The 14,728-nt window shown below is 53.4% G+C and overlaps 1 protein-coding gene across 4 annotated transcripts in view; it reads right to left on the reverse strand.

Annotated features, from left to right (window-relative positions):
* The window catches only part of HM13 (histocompatibility minor 13), a 51,870-nt gene that overhangs the window by 7,135 nt on the left and 30,007 nt on the right, over positions 1-14,728 (reverse strand). Inside the window, exons 9-13 of one of the 4 annotated variants that reach the window (XR_007515448.1) lie at positions 12,961-12,997; positions 10,955-11,057; positions 5,324-5,409; positions 3,416-3,562; positions 260-2,517 (exon numbers count right to left, since the gene is read on the reverse strand). Coding sequence is in view for 1 of the 4 variants with exons in the window: in XM_049869783.1 (XP_049725740.1) it covers positions 2,424-2,517; positions 3,416-3,562; positions 5,324-5,409; positions 10,955-11,057; positions 12,961-12,997 (467 nt within the window). In the remaining 3 variants the exon portion in view is untranslated. Of the gene's footprint in view, positions 1-9; positions 2,518-3,358; positions 3,563-5,323; positions 5,410-10,954; positions 11,058-12,960; positions 12,998-14,728 lie in introns of those variants that run through there. The other 3 variants (XM_049869783.1, XR_007515449.1, XR_007515450.1) reach the window with 3 other exon arrangements.

The following is a 14,728-nucleotide window of genomic DNA, read 5'->3' on the forward strand; positions in this document are numbered from 1 at the left end:
ATTATGACAAATATGCGGACATTTCTAAGATACATAGCATGATGCTAGCACGTCAAAAACAAAATAGTGTACTCGGGCTTAGGAAGGCTGCTTGCTCCCCTTGGAGCCCCGTCCCCTTCTATTACAGTTAAGAGAGATTGAGGCACTGAGAGACCTAACAAACCAAGGGAAAAATGGGGTTTGGAAGCAGTTTCCCAAGAATCCACCCCCACCCTGGGTGAGGCTGTCATCAGGCCCACACAGGGCCCTGCCCAGTCACCTCCGCCTCTCCAGCGTGCAGACCCAATCCGTGCCCGGCCTGGTGCCATTTTTCCATGGGACTCTGACGGTGGCGGTTCACATCTGGAGTCTAGACTCGGTGGCTCTGCGGGCCGGGCCTACCGCCTGGGCTGGGCCACCACTGCCCGCTGTTTGTGCAGCTGAAGCTGGTTAATTGGAATTAGAGTGGCCTCTGTGGTGCCGGCTGGCCGGGTGGGCCCTGGACGGCCGCTGCCGAGGTCTGTAGAACATCTGGCAGGGCCAGGACGGTCATTAGGTGGCAGGCGCCCGGCGCCACCACCACCTCAGCCTCTGCCGGGGGCCAGGGGTGACTCAATGAGGCCTTTGTGGGCCCAGGGCTGCAGAGCCAACTGTGCTGTGTGCCTGGGCCACCCGCCCCATCTGCCTCCCTCAGAAGGGCCTTGTTCCAGGACCACACGGCCTCCCCTCTGGAGGTGGCTGAAACCGGCAGAGATCCAAGAAGCCCCCGAAAGGGACTCCCTGGCCACGAGAAGCCTTTGAGATTTCCTGTTCTTCCTTTCTGTAAAATCTTGGGCCCAGAGAAGGAGGGCATCTGGCTCAGAAAAGCCCAGCACACCAGCCACGGTGATTCGGGTGCAGGGGTCTGGAGGGGAGTGGCATAATACTTGGGAGCTTGAAATTCAGATTGCCTGAGGTCAAGTCGACGTCCACGAACCAGGTGCTTCAATTCCCGCATTCAAACAATGGGACCAACCATAGCACCTACAGCTGAAACCCGTTATTGAGGTGCTGGGTCCAGTAGCAGCACAATACCTATCAGCCAGTGAGAGGATTACAACGATGCTCTTGATTCTCTGCTCATACTTGTCCCTTGGCCACCTCTAAATGGTCTGCAAGCCACTGTTATTCTCAGCCATTGAACCCAAAGCCTTGGCAATGGTGAGCCCCTCTGCCTCAGTTTTCCCAGTGGCCCCAAACCAGAAGGTGTAGGGCCATGCCTACTCTTCACCTGGCCCTATGAGGGTGCTTCTGCATGCCAGAACTGCTGTGCTGGGAAACCCTGGCCCTGCAACCTCCAGCTCTTAGGCCTGGATGGCCTCTCAGAATCACGGAGCTAATCCCTACCTTGTGCCTGTGGACAAACAGGCAGTGGCCCCCCTCCCCCCTCCTCCCCCAAGCCTCTCCAGGGGCTTGGCCCTTATGCTCTGATTAGCCTGGCTGGAAGGTGTGTGGCTCCCAGAATCAGGATCCTTCTAGTTCTGCAGAAGTCATTTTAGGAAGAATTCCAGAAGTGGGCAAATGCGAGTGATGGGGCCTTCATCTCCAGGGCAACCCAGAACCCAGGTCCCTCCAGCTGAAGCCACAAAGACATCCGAACCAGGTTAGCTGGGTCCTGCCAGCCTGGGAAAAATCCAAACTCTTCCCTGGGGCTCACAGGCCCTGCCTATTTCTCTGGCTTTACTGCTGCTGGTCCCTTGCTGAGTCAAATCGGCTTTTGGTACTCGCCCCCAGGCAGGTGGGTGTGTGTGCAGGTGTGTGTATGGGGCACAGAGCACTGCCCAACACCCTCACCGCCCCGAGTGGTGGAAGGTGCTGAGGCAAAACTTGATGGCTGCAGAGAAGAGGGCTTGTGGGCCCCCTCTGCTGGCCCAAGGGCGTTCCTGCGGTGCTGAGCAGGCACACTGGCATGGCACTGGGGTAAGCACTCAGGATGGAGGGGCCCAGAGGTCAGGGCCTCACCCCAGGTTGGGGGACCCTATACTACCCAGGAACGGGCTTGCAGAAAAGTTCCTGGGTGGGAGGGTGAGATCCGTCAAAGCCAATGCCAGATGCTGGATGCTTCCGCAGAGAACCCTCCCAGGAGCGCAGTACCTGCCCCGGCAATGGGAGGGATTTTAATGTGAGACAAAGTCAGTCCACAATACAAAAATCTAAAAATCAGACCCACTTTTCCGGCCACCTGATGCCCGGGGTGGGGGTGGGGGGCTGAGGGCTTGCTTTGCCTGCAGAGGATGGGGAGGGGCAGAGGAAGGCCAGAGGAGGGGAGAGGGAATCAGAGGCCAGAAGCCCCGGCCCTCTCCTGGAGCTGCCGGCTTCCTGTGCCCTCTGCCCTGCAGGCCTATGGCGTTCATCCCCAGCTTGTCTGGTCCGGCCGGTCCTTCGAGGGTCAGGCAACACCGGCATCATTTCTCCTTCTTCTCTGTCTCCTTTGACGCCTCTGCTCCTTCTTTGGATTTTGTCACTGCAGCTGGATTCTTAGGATTTGACTCCTCATAGCTGGTCAAAAAAATAGAACAGTAAAAGCCACCCATTTAGAGGAGGGGAGAGCAGAGTCTTTGTTTCCCCGCACCCCCAAGAAAGCCCTGGGCACACGAGGAAGACCAGGCCTGCGTCCATGGCCCAGCACCTTCTAATACTGGACCGCGCCCCATCACGTGCCCTCCTCAGCCAGGCAGTTCTGCTTTCTCTGTGCCCAGTGGTGCCAAGAGGAATCAAGGGCAGTGGCAAGTGGAGGAGAGGCTGGGCGTGGGCTTGTGGTGACCAACTTCAAGCTTCTTGAACCTTCTGCTGGAGACAGCGGAAAGGGGCAGCCAGGCTGAGGCCGTGTGAGATGGGCTGCCTCCCAGAGCACATGGCGGAAGTCACACAGCTCAGCCCTGGCAGGGGTACTGCTCTGCTGGCAAGTGGCCAAGTGCTACTGTTGAAGGTGAACACCCTGGCTTAGCTATCATTATGGGCTTCATTTACTGAGCTCCTGAGTTCATGTCAAATACATACATTTCCTTATCAGAGCAGCCCCATGGGGCAGGAATGTGCCCACTTATAGATGAAGAGAGGCTCCCAAGGAGGAAAGTGACTTGCTCAAGGTTATACATGTGTGCGCGCGTGCACACACACACACACAGCGAGTAGCAACAACCACTGTGGCACAGGGCTGTCCACATCCACTCACTCATGTGAGCCCCACGTTACTGACAAGGACACTGAGGTTGGGTTGCTCTGCTCTCTGCCCTCTGCCTGGGTGCAGTGACTGCCTGGTGGCTGTGGAGGAGCTGTCTCCGGCCACCCCTTGGGATTGCTCCCTGCCCTGTATACTGGGGCTGGAGGGCTGCCCTACCTTGGGCCCTGGGGCAGGTGGGGGGAAGCGGGCAGGTGGGCACCCGCCGGGCATTACATGGCGCTGGGAATCTGCGGGCGCCGGCGGCGAGGGCCAGCTAGCTTCTGCTGCATGGAGTCGGCCAGGCTGGCTGGGGAGCCCGAGACTGTGGGGAAGTGGGTGAGCCTTGGGGTATGAGGCAAGATTTCCGCCGAGGACTCGTAGCTGTGTGAGAGACAGAGACAGAGAGACAGAGATGGAGGACTAAGGGGAGGATGGAGCGAGACTGCCTTTCCCAGGTGCAGGGTGCAGAGTGCATCTGTTTCTCTCTCTGCACTTTCAGACTTTTTGGGAAGAAGCTGGTGTTAATGTGGAGAAGAAAAGGAAAAGATGCACCTATATAAAAGCACACCGAACAGTTGTGGAAACAAGGAGGCTCTGGGTGCATGTGTGTGGCCGAAGTATCTCTAAGATACACTATCCAGTGGAGAAACAAGACCCAGAGTCCTCTGAGAATGCTCCCAACTAGGCAAGGACAAAGCCGGGGGGTTCTCCCTCTCCCAGCTGAGAACTGTGAAGGATGTTACCTATTTTACAGTAAATAAATGCAGGACAAAAGTGGAGAGCCACTAAAAGGGAAAAGCCAAACAAAGGATGAGGTGGGAAATCAGGGAAGAGAGAGGGACAGAAAGGGAGACCATCTGCTCTGTCACCTCACCCTAAGGACCTCTCGGCTGGGAGGCAGGCAGATGGGGCCAGGTGCCTATATGGCAGAACATTTAGGAAAGCCAAGCATAAGGAGGGTGAAAGGAGCACCCTCTGTTCTAACTGCCTGGGTGGGGGGGGTGGTTTTCAAAGCTTGACCTGATAAGGACCCAACAGGACTGGGCCGTGACCCCACAGGGCAGGGGTAGGCTGAGACTGGAAGTGAGCCAGAGGGTGCGGGAGGGGTAGGCACCAGGCTCAGGTCCCATCCCTGCCCTAAAAGCCCCCCAGGCCTGCCCCAAAGTTCACCTCTCCCGACTTGGCCTGACTTGCCTCCAAGGCTGCAGGGCTCTGCCAGGCCAGGAGGTGCAGCAGGCAGGTTGGGAGCCTGGGGCTTCTGGGCAGGGCAGGGAGGGCAGAGGCAGGAACGGGGGAGGGTGAGTCACAGGTTCCCCCCAGCGGGCACCCAGGTGCACAGGAGGCCCTGGTGGGTGTTTGAGGGACACTTCAGAGACCAGGCAGGTGAAGCTTGGTGGAAGGCCCCTGAGTGGGCAGCTTCAATCACAGTTGGCAGCTATTTCTGGGTCCCTGGCAGGCGGGGTTGGTGGTGCTGGGGAGCAGACACCTGTCGGTGGCACGCAGGCCTTGGGGTATGGGCGGGGCTTGCATAGGGTATGGCAGGTGTGGCCATGGACATGGGGCAGGGGCCTGTGTGTAAGGAAACCAGCTAGCTGTGGGTCACAGCCATAGGGGCAGGCTCTTGTGCAGCCTATACCTAGGGGAACTGAGTCCCTGAATGGGGATGGGGGTACCTGAGGCCCCACAGCTGGGGCTGACACATGACTTCTAATCTGGGCACTTTCCACCACCTGCCCCACCTATTACTCACACCTGAAAGCTGAAGCTCGGGGAGGGAAGGGACGCGGCTGAAGTCACACGGTGGCAGGGCTAGGTCGGGAATCCAGGGCTTCCCAACAGCGGGGCAGCCCTGACAGAAATCTACACCAGCCACCCCTTCTCCAGACACAGCTGGCATTTGGGGGCGGGGGCCACCCAGAGAGCCCTGAGGCCTTGCCCTCCTCTGGCTCCCGGCCCAGGGGAGGGTTCCCACTGGTGCCCACAGGCCAAGCACCCACATGCTGGCAGAGAGGGTGAGGGGTGGGGCTGGTGGTGGGAAACAATGTTCCCCTGGAGACGTGAAAAAACACCGCCTGCAGGCGCCACTAGCTGCCCGCAGGTGCACCTGCGCCCATGCAAACATCTGCCCCCACCTGGCTTTACCTGAACATCTCCGTCACTTCTCCTTTGGCCAGCGCCACCAGGACAGGAAAGCCGATGCAGGCAGGGACCAGGTATAGGAGGGCAGGCTGTCAGAGGACACGAGCTGGTCAGGCACGGGGCCAGAGCTGTGCCCCATCACTCCAACCCTCTCTTGGGCATAGCTACCACCCTGCTTGACAAAGGGAGAGGAAACAGCCCCAATTCACAGAGTGAGCCGGTGGCTGGGCCTGACCCAGTGGCTCCTGGTCCCCAGACCTGGGCTGCTCCCATCGGGGGGTAAGGCAAGAAGCCCAAAGAAACTCAAGCTTACGGGATTTCAACCAGGAGCCCTGGTTTTCAGAGGTCTGGCTGGCAGCACCTGAATCACCTGGGATGGCAGGCTAAAATGTGCAACTTCCAGGGCTCTATGCCCCCAGGCACCGCTTCCCTAGGTCTGGGGTAACGGAAACCTGCATTTTAACCAACACCCCAGGGGATGCTGTTGTCAGATGACGATGATGACGACACAGCTGATCTACACGAGTACCGTGCTGGGGCCTGTGGTAAGGTCACTCAGCTGGTCACCGGCTCTGCTGGGCCAGATGGTCTCGCCCCAGGGCTTTGCTGAGACTCCTGGTGCAGGAGGGCTGGAGGAAAGGTCACACTAACAGCTCCTGTCTGTGGAGCAGTGACTGCTGGGCCTGAGCTCAATACTCCCACTGGTGTTTCACTTCATTTCCGTGTCCCCTGTGAACCCCTCCTTTTGCAGAGGAGGAAGGCTGACAGTTGGGGAGGAGGCGACAGCCCAGGCCTCACAGGTCTAAACGTCAAACTGGGATTGGACTCTAAAAGCTCCCCAGGCTTTCTGCAGCATCGGAAAGATGGACATCATTCCACTGCTCAACCCGCCGTGGCCCCAAGTGCTCCCAATGGCCTGAAAGCCACATTAGGTCCGACTCCTGCCTCCTTCTCCAACCTTACCTGACGTGCCCTGCTCTGGGCAACCTGGCCTACTTTTGGTCCTGTCACCTCTAGCTGCAAGACATTTGCACGTGCAGATTCTGCCGCCTGCACTTTTCTTTCTTCCCACATTTGTGTAGTTTCCTCTTCCTGAGGGCTGTAAGCATACCACTTTATAGGTACCCCAGTCCCAGTGCCTTTATAGGTATTATCCCTGAATAATACCCTATGTATTAGGATCTAGGTTTTACAGATGTGTCACTGAGGTTCAGAGAAGGGAAATGACTTGCCCACAGTCATAAGGGGTACACTGTAAGTGGTTGTGCTGGGATTTGAACCTGGGCTGCTGTGCTTCTCCCACTGTGTCCGGCCTGAGCTATAAGCTAGGCTTTGGGTCAAGAGGAATACAAATCATAGTGACAAAGGTTCAAACTCAAGCCTGTGGGAAGCAAAGTAGTACTCAGAGGAAAATTTATAACCTTAAATACTGTCATGGATTGAATTGTATCCCCCCAAAATATCTGTCAATTTGGCCACAATTTCCATTATTGTGTGATTATCCTCCACTTTGTGATGTGCTGTCAACCCTAACCTCTGCCTGTGGTTAATGAGGCTGGATTAGGGTGGGATGGATTACCCTTACTTAAGTCACCACCCTTACTCAGGTCTCAGCCTGATCCACTGTAAGGGGAGGTTCCCTGGCGTGTGGCCTACATCACCTTTTATCTTACAAGAGATAAAAGGAGAAGTGAGCAGAAGAGAGAGGGACTTCTTACCACCAAGAAAGAAGAGTCAGGAGCAGAGCATGTCCTTTGGACCTGAGCTCCCTGTGCTGAGAAACTTCTAGACCCAGGGGAAGATTGATGACAAGGACCTTCCCCCTCCCAGAGCTGACAGAGACAGAAATCCTTTACCTAGAGCTGGCACCCTGAATTTGGACCTCTAGCCTTCTGAACTTTGAGAGAATATATCCCTGTTTGTTATAGCCTCCCACTTGGGGTATTTCTGTTAAAGCAGCACTAGATAACTAAAACAGTATGTTTATTAGAAGGCAGGAAAAATTTGAAATAATCTAAACTTTCAAATCAAGAAGCTATGAAAAGAACAAAATGTAGAAAAAAATAATGAAAGCAAAAGCGAAACAAATAGAAAATAAAAGGAACTTATTAAAATTAAATTTCTGGAAAGATCTCCTTATCGCATTTTAAAGATGAGGAAACTGAGGATCAGAGCAGAGAGAAAGAGCTGGCCTAAGTTATATGGTTGTCTGGATTTAGATCCAGGTTCTTTTGTCTTTAAACCCAGGGTATCTTCTTTACCAAGGCCAGGTTGGGCAAAATGGAGAGCCTTCCCTGGGGGTGGGGTGGGGTGGGTAGAAGCTTAGGCTCTCCCTTAAAACCTGCTTAACTCAAGGGTGGGCAGCCCTTGAGGGGCTCCAGGGGCCAATGGGAGGGCTCCTTTGGGAACAGTGAGTCCGTATTATCAGAGGGATATGAGCCTGTATTTTTCTCTTTTCTCTCGAGGCCCCAGGCTACCTTTCCAAAGAAAGTCAGTGCCGACAGAGTCTGGGATGTACAGCTTGGTGCAGTGAGGTCAGGACTCCTGGCTTCCTTTCCTGTCTCAGACTTTCTGTGTGACAACGGCTGAACTGCTTTCTTCTCTGGGCTTGTTTCTACTTGTGTACAATGAGGCGCCACACCTGATTATCTCTAAGGGCCTTTCTGGAGGACTGTAGCCCCCTAGAAAGTTTTTTAATTTTAATTTTTGGTGAAAATATATACAACAAAACATACACCAATTCAACAACTTCTGCGTGTACACCTCAATGATTCTGGTTACATTCTTCAAGTTGTGCCGCCTTTCTCAATTATATTTTCTGAATATTTCACCATCAGTAACACAAACTCACTGTCCCTCTAAGCTTCTCATCTGTCCTTTTCAGCTGCTGTTGTCAATGTGATCACATATAAATAATTCCTCAAGAGTATAATGCTTATCAAGCTAAAATATTTGGTTCAAAGATGACTTCAGGAGATAGTTTCCGTTCAAGGTTTACAGATTTTCTCAGGGTAGCAGTTCCAGGGGGATCATCTGGCCTTAATGGCTCTAGAAAGTCTGGATTCCATAATTGGGGTAGGTTTTTGATAGAGGCAACATGGGTTGAAGGTCACACTGACAGAGGTGGCCCTTACCTAAGATAATACTGGCATTGGGACTGTCTGTGTCTTGGAGAGGGAGGAGGACCCATGGTGCAGATTCCCCTTGGGTCCCCAGTTCCCTTCCCAAGAAGGGTTTTCAGGGAGATGCCCAGGGATGACTGGGCGAGATGGGTCAGGCCACTGCTAAGGAGCAGCACATCCCTGCGGCTGGGCATCAGAAATGCAGGACTACAGAGGAGCCCCCCATTGACTTGCTGTGTGACTCAGGGAAGTCCTTTTCTCTATGGCCTGCAGTTGCCCCAGGAAGAGAAGACCCAGCCCCCCAGTCTCAGAGTGTATGAGAGCTGGGAAAGGGATCCTCCTCTGAGTCTAGCCTGGGCTGAAGGCAAGTCCGCCACCTGCTGGCTGCCAGGAGTATGGCTCTGGGCTTGCCATCTAAGGTGGGGCTCAGAGCCCAGAAAAGAACTCCAGAGGCCTCCCAGCCAGTCCTATCCAGTCCCAATCACACTCTGTGACCCTCTTGCCAAGTGCATGTCCTCCACTGCATGCACTGCCCCTGAGAAGGGAACTCATTATTCACGGAGGTTCCATTTATTGGCTAGGGGACCCTGGGCCAATTACCTAATCTTGCTGTGACACTTCGGTACAAAAAGCATGCTATATAAGGAGCCATGGGGTAAGTGCTCAGCTTCTAACCGAAAGGTTGGTGGTTCGACCCCCACCTAGTGGCTTGTGCGGGCAAAGACTTAGTGATCCGCTCCCGTAAAGGTTAAAAACAAAAACAAAAAAACCTCACTGCTAGAAAGCCTAGGGGCAGTTCTCCTCTGTCACACGGGGTTGCCATGTGTTGAAAATCAACTCAATGGCACCTAATAACACAACAACAGGACCTACATCACAGTGGTGTTGTGAGGGCTAAATGTGGTAATGAGCCAAGGGTATGGCACAGAGTGGCACAGAGCAGGTGCTCAACAAACAGTTCTTATGATTAACTCAGAGTCAGCTCGTCTGTGGCTCGTGTGGGTGGGGGCAGGGAGGGAATATAACAACGACAGCTAATATTAATTGGGGCAGGTACGGTTCTAAGTACTTATATTAATTTATTACATCCTCAAACAACCCCAAGGCTATTATTATTTATCCCCGTTTTCATTCATTAATGAAGAAACCAAGCATAGGTTCAGCGACCTGCTCAGAGTCAAACAGCTCTTAACCGGGTGGATCTGCGTTCACCCCCAGGGCTCTGGATCTGGCCTGTCGGGCCTCCAGCCCACACTGCCTCTCCCACGGCCTGCGGTTCAGAGCTCAAGCAGGTTTTCACGCAGACACCGGTTTGAATCCTGGCTCCACCATGTACTTGCCACGTGACACCTGCGCTCCAGTTTCCTCCTGTGTTCACAAGACCCCTCGTGAACTACTGAGCACACAGCCTGACACTGGGAGGTGCTTGACCAACAGCTGTTAGCTGCCTTAGAGTTGCCCCCAACTCACGGTGACCCCATGCACAAGAGAACTAAACGCTGCCTGGTCCTGTGCCATCCCCACGGTCAGTTGCTGATCAGCCCAATGGGACCTACAGAGTTTTCACTGGCTGATTTTTGGACAGAGATTGCCAGGCCTTTCTTTTTAGTCTTAGACTGGACGCTCCACTGAAACCTGCTTAGCACATAGCAACATGTGAGCCTCTGCTGACAGACTAGTGATAGCTGTGTATGAGGTGCACTGACCAGGAACTGAGCCCACGTCTGCCGCATAGAAGAAGAGAATGCCACCACTGAACCACCATTGCCCTCTAACCAAGAGCAGCTCTTATTATTTCCAAATAAAATAAAAACAAACCCACTGCCGTCGAGTCAATTCCAACTCATAGCGACCCTATAGGACACAGCAGAACTGCACCATAGAGTTTCCAACGAGCGCCTGGTGGATTCGAACTGCTGACCTCTTGGTTAGCAGCCGTAGTACTTAACCACTAGGCCACCAGGGTTTCCAGCAGAGTGCAATTCAGTCCACCTGATTCCTTGCCTCTCCTGGTCTTCCCCTCTCCAGGAGGCACTGATGGCTCCCAGGCCATCATCCTTCCACCACCCACTTCAGTCTGTAGCCACTCAGTGCTCACCTTGGTGAACCCCATCTCTCACATGGAGGGGTAGACACTGAACAAAAATATCTAACGCCTACCCCCAACCCCCTTCTTCTTTGTCTGCCCCTACTACCTAGGCTGAGAACCCAAATTCTAGACTGTCTGGCAGCTGGGGTGGCCATGTGAACCAGTCTGGCTCATGACAAGTGGGCAAAAATCTGCTGAGGTTGTTCTGGCAGTTTTTGCCTTTCTGATGAAGGTGACAGGCATGGCTGGTGCCGCTGCTTCCTTCCTGCAATGAAAGGTATGTGCTGCCTGGAGAAGTGGCAGCCACCTTGCAGCAACCAAGAGAACCACAGACAGGCTTGCTCTGACCCCAAGGACCAGCCGCCTACCTACTGGTACTGGCAGTGAATGCAGTGCTGATGTACCAGGTATAGTCCTGCTCACCTGGGCATGCTTGAAGATGTGCATGATAGAGATGGTAAGGCCCAGGCCGAAGATGTAGGCCGCAAAGCTGGTGTAGAAGTAGGTGTGGGTGTTCTTCTTCAAACTGCAGGGAAGATGTGGGGGGAGAGAGGGTTAGACGTGGGGACCACAGGAGCACCATCCCTTCTGAAGGTGTTGAGACTGTGTAGAGTGACTGAGGACCCTGGGCTAGGAGCCTGGCGGTGCGTGCACTCTGGTACTGCCCTCAGCTATGTGCCTTTGGACAAGTCACTCTCTCTCAGCCTCAGTGCACCCATCTGCAAAGTGGGTGAACTACGAGCCCAATTCCCTGGCGGTTGTGAATATCAAACGGCATAACCTGGGACAGTGGCTCTAAGACTTCAGGCAGCATACAAATCACCTGGGAAGCTCTGCGATTCTGATCTAATAGGTCAGGGGTAAGGCCCAAGAACATTTTGAAAAACTAGAGGTGAATCGGGTGAGTCATGCTTTGAGAAACAGTAATGCTGAAACTGCAAAGTCAAGTTCATACTTTTAAGTGTAGCAGATCTGAGAGTTCAGTGCCTGTTGTGGGTACTAAACAGATGCTCACTGATGGATAAAATGCCAGTGGCTTCCTAGAGGCGATTCTAACTAGCATGCATCCAGGTTTAGCTTCAAAGTAGAGGAATCACGTGGCACGTGGCATCCCCATTACAACCTTCCCTGTAGAACGCTGGCTCTGTGACCCCCACATACCCCCAGCACCTGGAACAATGCCCGGAAAGTGGTATGGATTCAGTTAACGCTGTGGACTGAGAACCTCTGGCCTCCTTCTCTCCTTGCCCTGGTACTTCGGGGCCCTGAGCTATAAGCACACTGAGGGGTCTTCTGGTGTGAAGGCTGCGGTACAACTGACTGCCTCGGGGATGCTGCAGGTTCGGGAACTAGCTCTGATGGAAGGGCTTGCTTGCCCTGGAAGCCTGGGCTAGGTGGGAGATCCTGCTTCTGAGGGTGTGGCAGCTGAGCCCATCTCCAGCAAGTGGCCCCACTGGGGGTTCTACTCTTGTGAGTTTATCTTTGTATCATCTCAGAATGGCCTGGAGTAGAGCTGGCTGGCAAAGACATGTCTCTACTTACAAACAGGTCAGTCCCTTCCAAAGGTCAGCCCATGTATCCAGAAGGTCCAAACTGACACTGGAAATAACCAAGATGTATGCAAGTGTGGAAAAGTTATGTTTCATGTGTAGACTTGATTTTGATAATGTTGGTAGTTTCTTGTGACTGTTTTTGGAATTACCAAGTGTGAGAAAATTTAAAAATGTTCATAAACCACCTCAAAATTAAGCACGCCCCCAGCAAGCCCTTCACTGTACTGGCTGAAGATAAAACAATGGCGCACAGTTGCTGGTGTCACCTACTGGTGGCAGGCTCACTGCCCCCCTCTCCTTTGTGCTTATTTTCTAGAAAAGACTGAAAAAAAGTCTGAGTAGGGAGAGGGTGGGGGACAGCCAGGGCACAGATGGTGGGACATGGTGACCTGACCCAGGCTGATAAAACAATGGTGATGAATGACATCAGCTGGGTTTCCAGGAGAAGCTTCTGAGGTCATCCTGTGCTCAGCGCTCTCTCCCTAGATTTTCACGGTAATCCTGAAGTGGGAACTCTTGTTTACCATTAATTTAAGGGTGAGAAGCTTGAGGCTCAAAAAGGTGGGCCACTTGCCAAAGTCACACAGTGAGGAAGCACTATGGGTGTCCCCAGGGCCTTCTGGGGTTCAAGCTCTTGGCCTGTGATTCTTGTTTTTTGGACCCAGGTTCCCTCTTCAAATGGGTGAACACTTAGAACTTCAAAATGTAAAGTGCAGATAAAGTAGCATTGCTCAGGCTGCTGCAGGCAGGGGTGGAAGGCCTGGCTCCCTGGGGTACCTCCTTCGGGCTCCAGGAAGGCTGCTGGAGAATCCCTGCTCAGGGTGAGCCCCGACTCACTGGGGCTGTGGGTGAAGGTCCCAGTTCCAGGTAGCTTACCTGATGTCAAAACGCAGCAGCAAGGCAATGAAGATCCCTGCAGAGGGAAAGCTGCGGTTACAGGGTGTAGGGAAGGCAGTGTCTCAAGGTGGCTTGGAGACAGAGTTCTGTCTGGGCCAGGGAGGAACGGGATAGTGAACACATACCTGAGCAGGCCTTGGTCCCCAACCCGGTGCCCCCAATCATGGGCAGTCATAGGGGAAAGGGTGTGGCTTACACTGCCAACCAGTTAGCAGAAACCCTGTGTATCCACCATCAACAAGACAGTCCCAAGATTTTGCTTTGGGCTGGAACCACACTGATCCAGCATCTCATAGCAGGATACTGCGTCACACTAGGTCAGTCCACCAAATGTTTACTGGGTGCCTACTAAGTACCAGGCACTGTGGGCAATACAGGAGTGAACAAACTCACTGCTCTCACAGAGCTCAGCAGGGGGGCAGACACACAATCAAATAGTAACAGAAATAAATGTAAGGTTACAACTGTGGAAGGACACATCCTATGTCATGGGAAAGTGTCTTAGGGGATGGGACCCAGGAGGGCTTCTTTGAGGAAGTGACACTTCTAGGGAGAGAACAGCACGTGCAAAGATCCTGAGGGAAGAGGGCTCAGGGGGTGTGGCAGAGACAGAGGCGGCTAGTAAGGTTGCAGCCCAGAGCTGGAGATGCAGGGGCTGTACCAGCCATGCAGGGCCCTACAGCAAGAGGACACACTGCAAGAGTTCTAAGTGGGATAACAACTTTAAGTTTAAATAGATTGTGAAAAAAACCCCTGTGACGGCTGCACAGAAGATGGGCGGGAGGGAGAAGGAATAGAAATGAGGAGACAGGAGGCTCTGCAGAGGCTGTCCACCCAACGCACTCTTACTTGTACTTCAAAACCCAGCCCAGACACCCTAGCAGCCTAAGAATCTTCCAGACAGCCAGTTCAGTGTCTGTCTGTTGCACAGACACCCCATCTGTCTGTGTGTCTGTCCCCCTCACTGGTCTTTGGGCTTGGGCAGGGAAGTGGCCCAGTCTCATCCAGCTACAGCAGGTGTTCAAGAACAGAAACATCCAAACAGTGCTGATGAGAAGTACTGACTGGCAACATACGATTACTTTTAAAAAGGGAAAGGAATCTGCCCTCAGTGAAGAGTGTGAGGGGGAATGGGGGTGGTGGAAGGCACAGACACATGCTACCTTTCTGGAAACACGGTAGGAATTCGGTGGCCCCTGGTGGCTGAACTCTATAACTGTTCTCCAACTAATCCAGGGGTCAGAGCTTTCACTCCAGACACCTCATCTGCTCCTCAAACAATGCCCAGCAACCCATTCTTTTTTGAAGACCACCACCGAGGGTCTTCGAGGCTCAATCCACTTACATTTACCATGAATGCTGAAAGGCCTGGCTATCGACAGACTGATCTCACAGAGATTGTTGCAGACATGTCCTGTGCATGCCTCAAGGCCAGGACATGGGGGATTGTTTGCAGGGCACCTGTGACAGGCCCGCCCCTGCAGAATGAGCCGAACACTTTTCTGGAACCACTTTCTTCTGCCTGCTGGAGCTGCCTCCTGGGGAGCCAGTCTCTTTGCCTCAGGGCGCTGTAAGACCTAGAAATGTCTGGGTTCAAGGCCATATGATAACACCCAAGGCCTTTGGCAAATCAAATCACCTCTTGAAGCTCAGTTTCTCATCTGGAAGATGGAAATGCCCTGTCTCATGGGCTGCTAGGAGTAGTAAAGATATAAAAAGCACTAAGTGTAATGCTTGGCACACAAAA

The sequence above is a fragment of the Elephas maximus genome, chromosome 25 (genome assembly GCF_024166365.1).
Source record: "Elephas maximus indicus isolate mEleMax1 chromosome 25, mEleMax1 primary haplotype, whole genome shotgun sequence".
In the NCBI taxonomy this organism is placed as follows: domain Eukaryota; kingdom Metazoa; phylum Chordata; class Mammalia; order Proboscidea; family Elephantidae; genus Elephas; species Elephas maximus.